Source organism: Aristolochia californica, unplaced genomic scaffold, assembly GCF_029961685.1.
Source record: "Aristolochia californica isolate CCGP_79_NKW_82.1479 unplaced genomic scaffold, dmAriCali1.0.hap1 SCAF_2, whole genome shotgun sequence".
Lineage (NCBI taxonomy): Eukaryota > Viridiplantae > Streptophyta > Magnoliopsida > Piperales > Aristolochiaceae > Aristolochia > Aristolochia californica.
The window spans coordinates 8,485,247-8,499,798 of NW_027181881.1; the positions used below are offsets into that span (position 1 = coordinate 8,485,247).

Genomic DNA, 14,552 nt, shown 5'->3' on the forward strand with positions numbered 1-14,552 from the left:
ATGCATTCACCCTTGGTAGAATTGACACATACTACAACACTAATTGAATTGGTAAGTTGCTAAAGGATAACAAAAACAAATGGATGCTGTGAATCTGTGCTCCTGAGAGATTGCCTGCATCTTACACATAAAACGATATTAAAGCATGCAGTTCTCCAAAAATTAGCTCTTACTTCAACAATCTCATTGCTTTTATCCTGCTGAAGCAGCATGCAGTTCTCCAAAAATTAGCTCTTACTTCAACAATCTCATTGCTTTTATCCTGCTGATGCTAATAATTCTTTTTTGTTTTTGTTTTTTTACAAAACCCATTGAGAAGCCAATTAGTATCCTTTCGAAAACCTGTCTGAAACCCCAAAAATTTCAATCTATCCCCGTATTCCATGGGTACTAACTGTCGCCCTACACCTACCCAGATAAAAAGAAACAGTACTAAATCTTTGAAACTTGTTCTTCTCCACAAGATTGGAGCCGCAGATTATCATAAAAATATCCCTAGTTCCAATTATCTGCCCGCTTCAAGCACATCACATTTAATCCAAGCCAAGCCAAAGCTAGGCCTTGCAATGCACATTGTAACTTCCTTCATTCTGGGGCTGCTTGCATCTCTGCATCATCAGGGCATGCTTTCTTAGGTTCTTTCTCTTTGAGGTATACATCTGACAACCTGCAGTGTGAAATAATCACAGGATGACAATATTACTCGCCTATTACGATTTTGATCAGAAAATGCATCAAACTAGCTTCCAACCTTCACTAGAATCAATCAAATAACAAATCCAGGTATAGACAGATAAAACTTAAGGGAAAAAAGGCATCAGAACTGCAAAGATTTAATTTTTTTATTATGAGTATATCAGAATGTCAGCAACAGTTGGTAATTCACTTTTAGCATCTATACTTTCCCAGAAGCATGAACAAACTCCAAGAGTGCCATTAGAATCATACACCAATGGCTTTTTAATATTAAAATAGCTGAGCGCATGGCTTATTTAGAACATCATACTTGTGTTCTTAGTTTCTTCATCCCATTGCCTGATTCGTCCTCCTTTTTATCTATTTCAATCATCTTAATATGTGCAGAACATGCAGCCATATATATCATATGAAATATAATCTAATGAGAGAACACCAAGCAGGAGAGAGAGAAACAGAGAGAGTATCTAATATTACAAATCCATACACTGCTAGCCCTTTTCGTCAATGCAGCTCTAACATAAAGATATTAGGATCATCCATAACCAGGTACAAGTTGAACCTTAGCTACAATTGCACGTCACAAAGACACAATTATTCAGAATTCTCTAATCCAAGATGCCATCATCACTCCTTGAGGGAAGTGGTGAAGTATTCTCATGAATTTACTGCCATGCAGTTGCAACACTCTGCCCCACATCAAAGGGAGCCACTCTCCTTTCACCCATTCTATTGCACAACAGCCATTATTCCACTTCTTGGCATGGTCCTCTTGACAGGACAAGACAAACAAACTTTCTGAAGCAAGAAAGATCTAATCCTTGACTTCATGAGCTGAAATGTATAAAAACAAGCTTGAGCTTGAACTCTAGGTATCATTCATACATGCTACACAAAAAGAAACGAATTTTACCCTAAGTGCAAAGAAGTATCTGACTCTCTCTGCATTTGAAATGTATCATTGCACATCATATCTGAATTTGTATCGTCAGTCTTGATCAGAGGTTTTCTTCTATCAAAGGGATTGATCTCAAGGTATGATGCCAGAGAAGTTGAGCTTCGAAAACCTCTGAGCTCATCAACCTATCAAACAACAAAGCCAACAAAAAAACAATAATTCTTGCCACTTAATATGGATTTTCATGAAAAAATTGTTATTGTGAAAGTGAGGGATTGCCTGCTTCCGCAAACTTGCATTCTCCAGAGTGGCTCGTTGCTCCTAATAAGAAAAGCAAAGTAAATCACCCAAAGACAACTGGAAAAAGCCATAAACTACATATTATCCATAAAATAATGTAGTTAGCACATGAGATGAACAAATTAATTATATATTTGATGAAAGAACTCATATAAACATTGCCAATTAAAAAAACAAGGAGACATATATAGTCTAACTTCCAGGTAAGAGTGCAACAGCTAGAAGCAGCAAACAAGAAATGCAATTGATTGAAGTTTTGGTGACTTCATAAGCATCGAAAGCTAGTAGGTTGAAAACCACAATCACAAACCAGTTGCTCCAGATTCAATCACCTCATTCACGTCTTCTCTTGTTCTTCAATTCTTGTTTTATTGCATTCAACTAGATCAATATAAGACATGTCCCAAAAGTGAAATTTTCAATAAAAGGTTACTTCTCTCTCATCCATCCAAAGGACCTTCAAGGGTCTATCTCCTCACCTTCAGAAAGAATCACCCCAAGCTTGAAATTATCAATTGAAACAAGATTTAAATTCCAGAAACATTAAGTTCCATGGGGTCATTTTGCTACATACTGACCAGGACAGTAATGGTTTCCTGTGGAGAAATCGGATGTCACATGCATTTTAGCCAATGGTAGTCCAACTGGAGTTATTCAAGAACTGGGAGCCAAACAGAGAGCCAAACAGAGAGCCAAGTTCCACACTAAGCAGAAGGTAGACAAAACCTATTCCTTCAATATTATTAGTACATATTTATTAGGCTATTTGGAAGTAAAATACACAATATCATATGCCAAGTTATCATGTCTAGTCGTTTCTCCAGAAGAGTTACTGACTGTCTCTTGAAGCTACACTTCAATAGAGTTGTTTTCTGGACATTGCAAGGGTCATCACCAGAGCACAGGATGTGATAATCTCCATTCTCATAATGTCTTTTATTTTTATTAACAAACTGAAATATTTGTAATGCATAGCCGCTGCTTTGGGCACTAAGTCAACATGTACAGAATATGACAATGTTCGGCCCATTTAGAATAAAAATGGAGAAAACAAATGATGTTTAATTTGCAAAAAATTGAATTTACACCAAAGAAGATTTTCTTATTTATTTTTGTATGACCTTCCAATAATTAACCAAGTTCCGTACATTCTCAGAACCAAATCCCAATATGATATAGCCAATCAGTTATTGTACTGGCACTCTCTCTCCTAAGCAGGATAGATGCAGGAGAATTTCTCAAGCAATTGATTTTTAAAAGAACCACAACTAACTACACAGTAAAAGGATTGAACGGTGCAAATAAGGAAGGATTTCAAATTCAGGATCTAATAATACAAAAAAATAGATCTAAATGGAGGTAATTAGCCATGGATGCATCACATAAGATATACTGGGTTGGTTTGGTTTACTTCTGACCAATAAATAATCCTCACAAAGCCAACTTGGTAGAGGTAGTTCATTTACATCTATAGGTTTGGGCTTACAGTTGAGATTACAAAAAATTTAAAGTAAGCCTCATAAAACCAAGCTACTTAGTGCAAAATGCAGCCCTATATTATTTCTAGAAGAAAAGGGAAGAGGTACCAGATTGTCACATTTGATCTTTACCTTAACCAAGATTAGTTAGGCACTATATATAGACTGATAATGCTTATACTCTTCAGAAATGAATATTGAAGATAATGCCTATCTGATGCAATCATCCTCTGTCAAATAGACAATCCTCCACGTTACACGTAACCAATATTTGATAAACAATAGATAATGTCTATTTTCCTAGATAAACAAATATCTAAGAGAATGCAGCCAGTCATCATCTCTCAAATAGACAATTCTTCCAAATTACCACATTCTCCTAGATGATAATAGTTAACAGGGTCCCCTCTTTGAAACATTTTCCCCTTCTTTATTGAGCATTTAATCAGTCTTATAACACATGATTAGGGATATTCACTCTACTAGGTGGCTCAATTGGACATTCATAGCTATCTAACAATGCAAAATTAATTACTGAGATCACCCGGACATTCTAAAGTCAATAAATGTTTTTGAAAAACAGAAAAAAAGTTAAAAGAGAAAAGGAAAAACAATATTTCGGTTGTTAACAACTAACAGAATAGCAAGAACATTAACTAAGAAATGATATAGTAGGACCAAAATGAATATGACAAATTATAAGATAGTGTCGAGTACCTGTAGGCGCGACTGCTCAAGCTGCTCTAAAAGTATTTGCTCCTGAAAAAAGCAGGTTTAGTCCAGAAACATTGACAAAGATGTAAAAGAAATATATCACAAAACTCATAATCTAAATACGCTTAAGTATCCATTTTGTCCAGAATCATTGACAACGAAGTCAAACATTTCAAAAAACACTTTTTTGAAAACATAGTCCAAGTATTCACATGACCAATACAGAAACTTCTCTTAAGTTCTTTGATACCTTTCTCTGCTTCACAGATAGCATCCCTTCATTTAGTTGATGTTCCAGGTGCTGCAATTCATTTAGAGTCAAACCTGTGAGCTCTTTACCCATCATCTGCCTACAAGGAAAAAAAGAAGAAGAAGGAAATAGAGAAAAATAATAAGAATTGAGATCTGGTGCCACACATTCTTCAGACCATATAACAGAAGTAAACAATAAACTTTAACAAAAAACACATTAATACACAGAGTGACATACAAGTTAACTGTTTGAAGCTTCCTGATTTCATCTCTCAATGTGTTGATCTCCTTGCATTGCTGCTTCTGCGCCAAAAGCAATAAAATAGTAAATACAATAAGATAAAATACAATATCAGCAGTTATAAGAGACACTCAAGGACATAACCAATAGAAAATACAAAAATATACAGATATATGCATATGAAGAATATACACAAAATGAACTAAAGTAGATGAAAAATGTAAAGATTATTGAGATCCTGGCATAAATCCAACAGATTAATCTTTAGGATTTAAACATAAAAACTAACAGCATAAAAGAAGATCCTTGTAGAACACAATCACATGAAGGCAATCAAGGCCCCATTGTATCTTTTACAGGACAGTAGAAAACTTCACAAGAATATACTAATAAGAAAGAAAACTTCAGAAATGAAACAAGCATAGCTAAATGAACCAACCAGATATCACCAAACAAACATTACTTTAGAAATGTCATCAAAATCATACCATGTAAATCACCAGAAGATTTCATTCCCCTGCCTCCTTGAATTTGAAAACATTAATCTTTTGCCACATGGATGGCAGCAGAGGGGCATTTAACTAGAACACACCCCACACCTTTGAATGAGGGAGGCATGTCAGGTTTCATACCCACCATAAAAAATAATATTTAAATTATTTTTGAATATTACTTTCAAACAAAATCAATCTATATAATGTTTTACTATCTGATATATTATTTCCATTGTTTTTAAGAACTGCACTAATCTATGGTTTTAAAAATAACTTTAAAATATTAAACTGAAAAATTATATTTTAGTATATATTAATAATGAGCTGGGAAGAAGGGTGGGGTGAAGCACACAGAGAGAGGGAGGACTTTCACCCTATGATGTAAGAATGGGTTTGCAGGGTTTTCCTCAGGTGTGGATTCAGGTCTTTCTACGATCCAACTTAACCTGCCCTGCTACCAGTCCTATTCTTTTGGCAACCAAGGTCAGTAAATTTCACAACTCAGTGCTATCACCAAAACAAAAACTCTTCACAGCATGTACCTCATGCAGGAAAATCATCATGCATCCAAAAGACATGTCATTTTTCAACTCAAAAAATGATTTGAATACATAGAAAAGACAGAAAATGTTCAGGATAGTAGAGATAATATGATGATCCACTCAAGTAGAGGCTACCTCTGTTTTGTAATCCACCAAGGATGGGCCACAACCACTAGCGCACCGGCTATATCTCGCGAGCACTCTTTTAATGCTTCACAATGAACATAAAGATAATGACAAGTTAGTTTACCTTGTGATTTTTCTACAAAGAATTCAGATTTTCAGTTGGTAGTGTATGCTTATCTATTTTAATGAAAATTCATCTAAGAAGTTCAACAAAAAAAAAAGGAATCTCATCTTCAATACGGAAAATTGCATACTGTCTTTCTCTTAAATAGTGAAGGTAGAAGATGATAATGATTAGTAACAGCATTAAACTTATATGATGTGCTTGGAATCTTTTGTTCTACAAAGGATAAGCATTCATTTTCATGTTTGCTAATCAAAGAAGCTACAGCTACATTGAGAGCTTATATAGGATCTTAAAATTCAGCATGCATATATCACCAACCTAACTCCATACAGAAGGTCCAGCCAGGCTCTACAGCTAAGTCATAATGTTCTTGAAGCCACTAACGACGCTGGTCATGATAATGTCAAACATGAGCTAGTTCATTGACAAACATATATGTATGACCAAGGTGGCTTCTAAATATTTTGTTTCGACTTCCAATTCCTATCATCAGCTAATTCCTGAAAGTAACAACACACTAATTTCCATGAATAATCTCCATTACAAACTTGTTATAGCACCTCCATTAGTCCTACATCAAAAAAGTTAAAAAATAGTAATCAACAAATTAATGAAAACAAAAACATTCGGCTATCTCTCCACATCTCTTCATACTACTTAAAGCATGGCCGTGAATTGAAAATTTGAAATCATATATTGCTCTTCGCCCATCTCACGTCCACTAACCACAATCCATGAGTTTAGGATTAATCATGCAGCATGCATCACAATGCAAGCAATTGAGTAAATATATAGCATCTAGGGATCAGGATGGGAAATGAGAAACGAATGGGGCATTCACGTTTCACGTACTCGGTACTTGAATATTCAAAGAGTTTCCCAGTGCTGGAAAAGATGATCAGCGCGACCTCCGCATCACAAAGGACAGCAAGCTCATGAGCCTTTTTCAGCAAACCACCCCTGCGCTTGGAGAATGTGACTTGCCTGCTAGTGGCATTCTCAATCCTCTTAATCTCAATCTTCCCCCTCCCCATGTTTCTTCAGAGCTCTCTCCGGCTCTCCCTTCCCCTTCTACCGTCCTTGTCTTCCCACGCGAATGAGATTCAATAAATAGTAATGATAGCTCTAAAATTAGAGAAGAGTAAAGAGAAAGGGATTCCAAAAAGGGCAAAGAAGGGTAAGGCTGCATGGAAGCGTTTCCTCGGGTACAGAGTGGGAAGTGCCACATTTGGAGAAGGGATGAATGTCGAGATTTATTGTCAAGTTTGTCTCAAAAATGAATGTATGCTATTTTGGGAAGGGGCGGTGACCGTTTTTAGAAAGAGGGCTGGTACAGACTAGAGAGAGAAGACGTTGTATTTATTTTCGAATCGTTTCTCTGCATCGGAGGGAAAACGGAAGAAGAAAATGGGAGCAACTAAGGCTAATGGACCCCCTGCGCCCTCTATTTATTGCAGTTACTAATTTCCGACTCCATCATCTATTTTTATCTCTTTTCCATATTCGACATTTGTTTCATATGGGATTTTATGCATTACCGATAAAGAAACCTCTTCTTTCATCTTTCCCCTAAATTTCTAAACAATCAAAAATGCCAGATGTAAAAATTTTAAATTTTATACACAACTTCGAGATGCAGCTCTTTAAGTGGACGTCAGTTGATTTGCCTAATTGAGGATATCACTATTTGGGAAAAAGGAATTCAAAGTCATCTTAATTAGGATATAGCAACGCCCATTTTTTCCTTTTGATTCCATTTTTCTTTGTACTACTTGTGCTTTTAATTCTATTTTTTATTTATAGTTATTATATCTTAATATGAATAAAATTAACTTAATTATAATTTTTTTAAAATTTATTTAATCTATTTTTTTAACTGAATTTAAGATTTAATTATATAAAATATAATTTGACTTATCATCAAGGAAAAACCACAAATTATCTACACATTAAGGTACCTTCTCTTAACTTCAATCAACAATTTTGTACTGAGAAAAAACTAAAATACATTGGAAAGATAATAACTTTCGATCATCTTTCATCATCAATAGTGTAGAAGTCAACATGGAGTATCGAATCTCGTATGATTCACTCAAAGATTGCGATGGAGTTATTGGAGCTATTTGGCAAGACTGGGGAATGGAGAAAGAAGATATGTTAGAGATGTTTGAATTTTGAAGGATGGCTTAATTAATGAGGATGAATTATTAACCTCCATCCTCCTCCTTCAAGATAATGAGATGGGTCTTTAGATACCGAAAAATTGGCAGGAAGGTTCAACATCTTAGAGACTGTCTGGAGGTAAAAAACTATTATATGAACAAAGAAAAAATGTTATTTTTATTATGTTTTTGGCTCCAACAAAAGAGATTTACAAATGCTTTAAAAAAAAAAAGACAACTTTAGGTTTAGTTTCACTACTCTCCACTTCACTAGATTATCATCGATGGATTTTGTCCCTTCATCCATCCAAGTGAAGAAAAATGGGAGAGCTTTCCTCTGCTCCCCCTTCTATCTCATATGTAAGGGAGCACAGGAGAATGAAAGCTCTTTCCCTCTTTTCGAGCCCTTACTGTTATTTTTTTAGTTAAGATTAAATATTTTAAAAATATAATTACTAATTTACGACATCTAATAAAGACTTATTCAGAAATTACCCAAAAATAGTTTAACACACCTTCAAAAATCAAAATCTAAGTATGATATCAAGATTTTAAAATCAAACAAAAAAATATACTTAGTTCTTATTTGAAAATTTGAGTAGGACTTCCTTTTTTTTAATATGAGTTGCACAAAGTGTTTCAAATCAAGTGGGAGAGTTTGAGAAGGCACAAATTCATTGTATCAAAACATTAGAACACTTTGTGGATGCAAGTCATTTATAGAAATCCTTCCAATGTTAAAGAAAAAACTAGTAATTTTGCCTAAATATTACTCTTTCTCTTCTAGTAAATATTTATAAAAAAATCTCAAAAATATGAAAAGATAGGCAATATATTTGTCTTGATCTACAATCACAATGGTAGGTCACTTACAAATTTTGTAGACCTACAAAGATTGAATCGAAGGACTCAAGATGAAGATTTGATTTTTTTCTCTAACATTAGTTGATTGCTAGCTCAATGGTTGATTGCTCGTAACTTGCTTGTTGGATTCGGTTAGACTCAGGCATATGACTATTGGTTGTGTTTTCAACTATTGATGCCTTTTTTGTTGGATTGTACAGTTTATTGCAAATTCATTGGTTGACTACTAAAGCAAGTACAAAAAAAAATGTTTCTTTGTAGTCAACTTTTGGTTATTGTGTAGTCAACTACTTGATATTCTTCTTCATTTGGGCGATCAACTATAGGTGTAATATTTGGCTTTACAAAATTTCTTTGACTTTCACTAGTCGATGACTTCTATATGGGGAGTTGGCTACTTTTAGAAATTGAACTAACCAGGCAATTAGATGCACCTTGATAGATAACTACTGAGAAAATTTAAAAACTTTATGTTTCATGCTAGTTAATTGTTGCTTATTGGTTAGTTGATTGTAGGTGAGGCGCTTCATCTTAGAGTTGGTTTCATATGTTGAAGCATTTGACTATAGCTCAAGTAGTCCACTGCATCGTCTCTGAGTTATAAAAATTTTACAGACTCCACAAAAATTAAACTTGCATGTCATGATTGAATTTTTTGATTTGTTATCATAAAATCAAAATTAATGACGAACTTGACACCACTTCAACCCTTTGTTCTCCCCTTTTTTTATGATCACAAACTATAATGGGCATGATGCACGATGCACGATGCACGATGCACGATGAAATCTTTGGTCAAAATTTCAAAGGTAGCCTCTTTCCTAACTCTGATCAATGGTTTTTGAAACTTCTATGATTTACTCCTCAATTTATGCATCCTTTAATTATTCCAAATTGAATTTGTAAACTCAATGTAAGTCAATGCTTCTCCCTCTTTTGACATTGTCCAAATAAAACTTCACACATGGATTTTGAGATAAAAATGAATTTGTTGATTTTATTTTGATATGTACACAAACAAGTACTACATCACTAGATAGTCTAAAGATCAATAAATACATAAGATGTCATTAGGCATAACTAACAAAAAATTGTCAAATGGCAACAAAAATGGGAGAATCTAAAAATAAGTTTTCTCACCAAAATAGACAAAACGATTCCCTTAAAGAAAGTTTTTATGTCATCCATACTAAGAAGAATACCATCATCAGATGGTAGCACTATAACATGTTAAGTAGAGGAAATTATTATGTCTGGAGCTAAAACAAGAGTCCTCTCAAATAAAATTTTTATGTGATTGGGCCAAAATTGGTTTAATCAACACTCAAGCTACAATTTGAGATCCACTATCAAAATTGTGAGATGTTAACGAAGCCCATTCTAAGCATGAAATTTTGTGGAGCCCACTCATCACATACAACAACCGAAAATTGCTCTTTACAACCACACGTCTAATTGTTCATTTCAATACCCAAGGTTCACATTAAACCTCAGTAGCCCACTAGCCAAATACAATAAATAGAGAAAAGAAAAATATAAATTACAACCAATACAAGCTATTTAAAAATAGCAATGACTATGATGCAAATACTACTTTAAAACCCCTCTTACCTTAAAAATATTTGTGAAATAAATAAAATTCAAAATCAAGATCTACTAATAGAGAAACCCAAGTAATATCATGAAGTACACCATCATACAATGTCAACTTATAATCAAGTGAATGAAGAGTACATAATTTAGCACATATATGAACCATGCTTCCTAATGTTACATTCTCTGAAGAATTCAAATGTGAGAAACAAAATTTACTATTGGAAAGAGGCAACAAAGCACCACCTGAAAGCCATAGTTTAAACAAATTTGGGATAGCAGCTCAACTTATAAAAATACAAAGAGTATCAAGTTTGGTAGTAGTTATCTTACAGGTGCCTACCTTGAATTTGAGTCCATCTTTTGTACATCCAATTAGTTCTTTTCTATAAATTTAAGAAATATATTCCAAGTCCCAATAGCTTCTTTGAACTAAGCAAGGGCAAAAATCTATAACATGACATCTATTGCAATGAACTCATAAGGAGAAATTGAAATTTGGTTGATGTTTTACATAGGACAAGCTTGACACTAATCGTCTAACTGGCGTCTACCCTTAATTTTATGAGTGCATCCTTTATGCATCCATGCACCTTATCTTTCCTAGAGAAATTAAGAAATATAATCTTAGGTCCCAATAGCATCTATTATTAGATCAAATGGTACAATTATGTAGATCTTCATTATTTTGATGACAACACAATGGGTAACTCGAAAGTCTACTAGTAACGGTGTTACCAATGTATGTTAGACAAATACCTTCCAACAAAAATATTATGAGGCCTATGGCAAAAACTTCAGATGAAAGGATAATTAATCAAGTTGCCAAGTCAAGATTCGTAGTAAAATACATTGAAGATTATTGTTGAGAATAATTTACAAAAAGAAGACTGAAGACTTGAAGACTAGAGTCAAGTCAAATAGCATATCAAGAATTTTAGCTATGTAAGTAGATAGACAATTAAACTTAGATTGTGTAAGCATACCCATGTTATGGAGCTTCATCGTATGATATATTTTAAAACCATCTTTGATCGAAAGCATAGAAATGTTTTAAAGTGGTAAATCCTATATCATACTTATATGTCAAAATAGTATACTGACATATGGCATAATCGATCATACTTGTGGCATGATTAGTCATAAAAAATGCAGTCTAGTATAACTTATAAAGCATGATCTATCATTGACCCAACCATGATCGATCATATAAAATGTTGCCAGGAAGATGCTATAAAGTATGATCAATCATCTCCTGTTACAAGACCAATCACCCCTTGTTACAAGACCAATCACCCCTTGTTACATGATCGATCATATAGAATTCTGCATAGCCAGTTCTAAAAAGCATGATCGATCAACTGAATTGGCTTTGATCGATCAATGAGTTATTTGAAAGGTTGAAAACTTGTTCATTGATGCCCTGATTGATTAATAGGCTGAAGGAACCTAAAAAATATATTTTATATATACATGTTTGATCAATCATACCTTTCCACTGATTGATCAACACTTTTTATATATATATATATATATTTTTAATGAGCACAAAATGGCTAGTTTGGATGAGAACTTACAAATAGACCTCCAAACTTGTAAAGGACCAACGGTTAAGCTTATATTGGCATACCTAACCTCTAAGAGATTATTTTTGAGTTTCATATTCTGATTTTACCCTTTAGAAGATAACAAAAACTCAAAATTTCCCAAATCTTTCTTTTTTCTTTACTCTATTTACATTCAGTAGTTCCATCAATCTCCTATACATCTCACATCTTGCGCTTAAAGTTTTGGCTACTTGGATCTCATTTGGAGAGGGGCTATTTCTCCATAAGAAAGATTGTGAGTTTAGTTTTCTTTTTTATTTTTATAGATTCTTTTATAGAGAATCTCTAGTACCTTAAAGTTAGATCAATTGGCTTTCTAGAGCAAGATATCTAGAAAAGGGAGGGCCTGCTATAGCCAGAATCTAGTAGTATCAAATATCTACGGGAGAGATCAATTTGTATAATTGGGGATTACACGTGGCTTAAAGAAAGCCTTAAATCTCTTTTTACTTTTCATCTAATAGAGTAATTAATGGAATTTTTCATGAGCAAGGGTTCTAGTCAGTGACTACCAATAGGGGAACATCAAGAAAAAAAATCATTGCCTATGGTTGTGTGCACATGTTTTAATTTTTGTTATCATTTACTTTTATTGGTTTTAGTTTTAAATCTAAATTGACCCCCCTCTAGAGAAGCCATCTAGTCCAACAATTGGTATCAATGTAGGACAAATCTTGAAATCAAAATTCTAATTGATTTCCTAATTGATTTCAATGGCACCTCAAGTTCCAAGTGGGTCATGATCCCTATTCCGTACCTATGCTTTTTAGTTCACAGTACCAGTGGTGGAAAATCAGAAAGGAATTCTTCTTCCAATCCATTGGATTTGAATTATGGGAAACAACTATGAGTGGATCCTTCATCCCATCCCAAAATGTAAAAGGAAGATCTATTCCAAAACAAGTATGTGATTGGGATGACTTAGACATTGCAAAAGTTGATGGCAATACAAAGGCTATGTAACTCATTCTTAGTTCCTTAAATGATGAATTGGTAGATTCTTTTTCATCTTGTAAATCAACAAAGGATTTATGGGATAAACTAGAATCTGATTTTTCTAGGAACATGGAAAAGAATATGGTTTTTCACACTCCGAAGGCACTACATATAGTAACATTATAAGAATTGAAGATTGTATGCACTCAAGCTTAGTAGGAAAAATCATTTGAGATCGAGATGAAACTTCGGAGAATGATAGTTATGAAGAATCAAACAAGGAAGAACTCATGAGACAAGTAGATGAATCTATGTCCTCACTTAGAAGAAAACAAAAGGAAAACAAAAAGTTGAGGCAACTTTCAAAATTAGAAATGAAAATTTGATATGAACCTCACTTGTGAGGTCCTTATCTTTTCTAAAAGTGAAGGAAGCGTTGAAAGAGGTTTGGAATAAGAGAGACATTAAGTAGAGGAAGAGAGGAAGATAGAGAAACCACTAGAAGGAAAAGAGAAGAAGAGAGGAGAAAACAGGGGAGAGGTTCTAGGTACGAATTTGAGAGGAGAGAGAGAGATTTGGAAAAAAGGCTTGACTAATTTCTTTCTTTAGCCAACACCACTATTTATAGCATTGTTTGGGAAACTTTAGGATTACATAATTCATGGAGAGATTCTAGGAAAGAATTACGTCAATCTAGGAGAGATTTTTGGAATTGAAAGACTACAACAATTAAAGATAAATCCCTTTTTCCCTCAAACTCCACTCCCCTTGGGCATTTTCCATTTTTGACCTCATGCCTCACACCCCCTTCTTTCTTGGAGGTGGAATCACTTTCCATTTTATAGTGACACCACTTTCTATTTCTCTTTCTTCTTTTATTCTTCTTTTTCGCTTCTTCCTCTTATCTTCTTTTTCTTATCTTTTTCTTTGGGGGTAATTTTGGGTCTCTATCATTCCACCCATCTTGAGCATCAACCTTGTTCTCAAGGTTGAAATTTGGGAAATCATAGAAGGAATTCAGCACCCCTTAGATTTTCTAGAAAATAAAATTAATTTGCCACTTTCACCCTTCAGGCAGCACCCCTTAGACTTCTCAAAAAGAAATGCCCCCAAATTGCAATTTGTATCCCTCCCTTGTCTTGTTACATGTATGCATTTACATAAATTTGGGTTTTATCAATATTGAATCCTTGAAAACTTATTGTTCCTCCAAGCTAGATGATCTTAGAAAAGAAAGTGATAGGCTCATATCAGAATGAAAGAAACTTAAACTCCTTTCTTCAAACATTCATGAATTGAAAGACAAAAAATGATAACCTTTGCTCTAGGATTTTAGAACTTCAAAAAGAAAATGATTTGAAAAAATTAGACAAATGTGTAGCTGAAAGAAAAGCCCTTGATTAATCCTTTGCTCTAGAGAAATTAACTTTAGAAAAACTCACTCATCAAAACAAATTAGAACATCACATGAGTAAAGTGATATATAGAACTTAGGTCCATGTGACTAGAATAGAAAGAAGAT

At 34.0% G+C, this 14,552-nt stretch overlaps 1 protein-coding gene across 2 annotated transcripts; it reads right to left on the minus strand.

The window, feature by feature from the left end:
• Positions 1-227: 227 nt before the first annotated feature.
• LOC137955271 (agamous-like MADS-box protein AGL15) lies at positions 228-6,942 on the minus strand. Of its 2 annotated transcripts, none has more exons than XM_068802132.1 (8): positions 6,721-6,942; positions 5,751-5,826; positions 4,577-4,641; positions 4,337-4,436; positions 4,090-4,131; positions 1,874-1,915; positions 1,610-1,779; positions 228-667 (listed from the first exon to the last, which is right to left on the minus strand). In XM_068802132.1, the coding sequence occupies exons 1-8, from the start codon at positions 6,900-6,902 to the stop codon at positions 586-588; spliced, it is 759 nt and encodes a 252-aa protein (XP_068658233.1). In that variant the 5' UTR covers positions 6,903-6,942; the 3' UTR covers positions 228-585. The 2 variants fall into 2 exon arrangements, with proteins under 2 accessions (XP_068658233.1, XP_068658234.1); XM_068802133.1 differs by lacking the exon at positions 228-667 and adding an exon at positions 1,121-1,530.
• Between the last annotated feature and the right edge of the window lie 7,610 nt (positions 6,943-14,552).

Bases quoted from the DNA above. Each gene is read 5' to 3' on its own strand.
- LOC137955271 (XM_068802132.1), bottom strand. From the start codon at position 6,902: ATGGGGAGGGGGAAGATTGAGATTAAGAGGATTGAGAATGCCACTAGC. The intron at 5,827-6,720 runs GTACGTGAAACG...TTCATTGTGAAG, and splicing joins TTTGAATATTCAAGTACCGA to CATTAAAAGAGTGCTCGCGA. The intron at 4,437-4,576 runs GTATGTCACTCT...TTTTCCTTGTAG, and splicing joins AAGCTTCAAACAGTTAACTT to GCAGATGATGGGTAAAGAGC.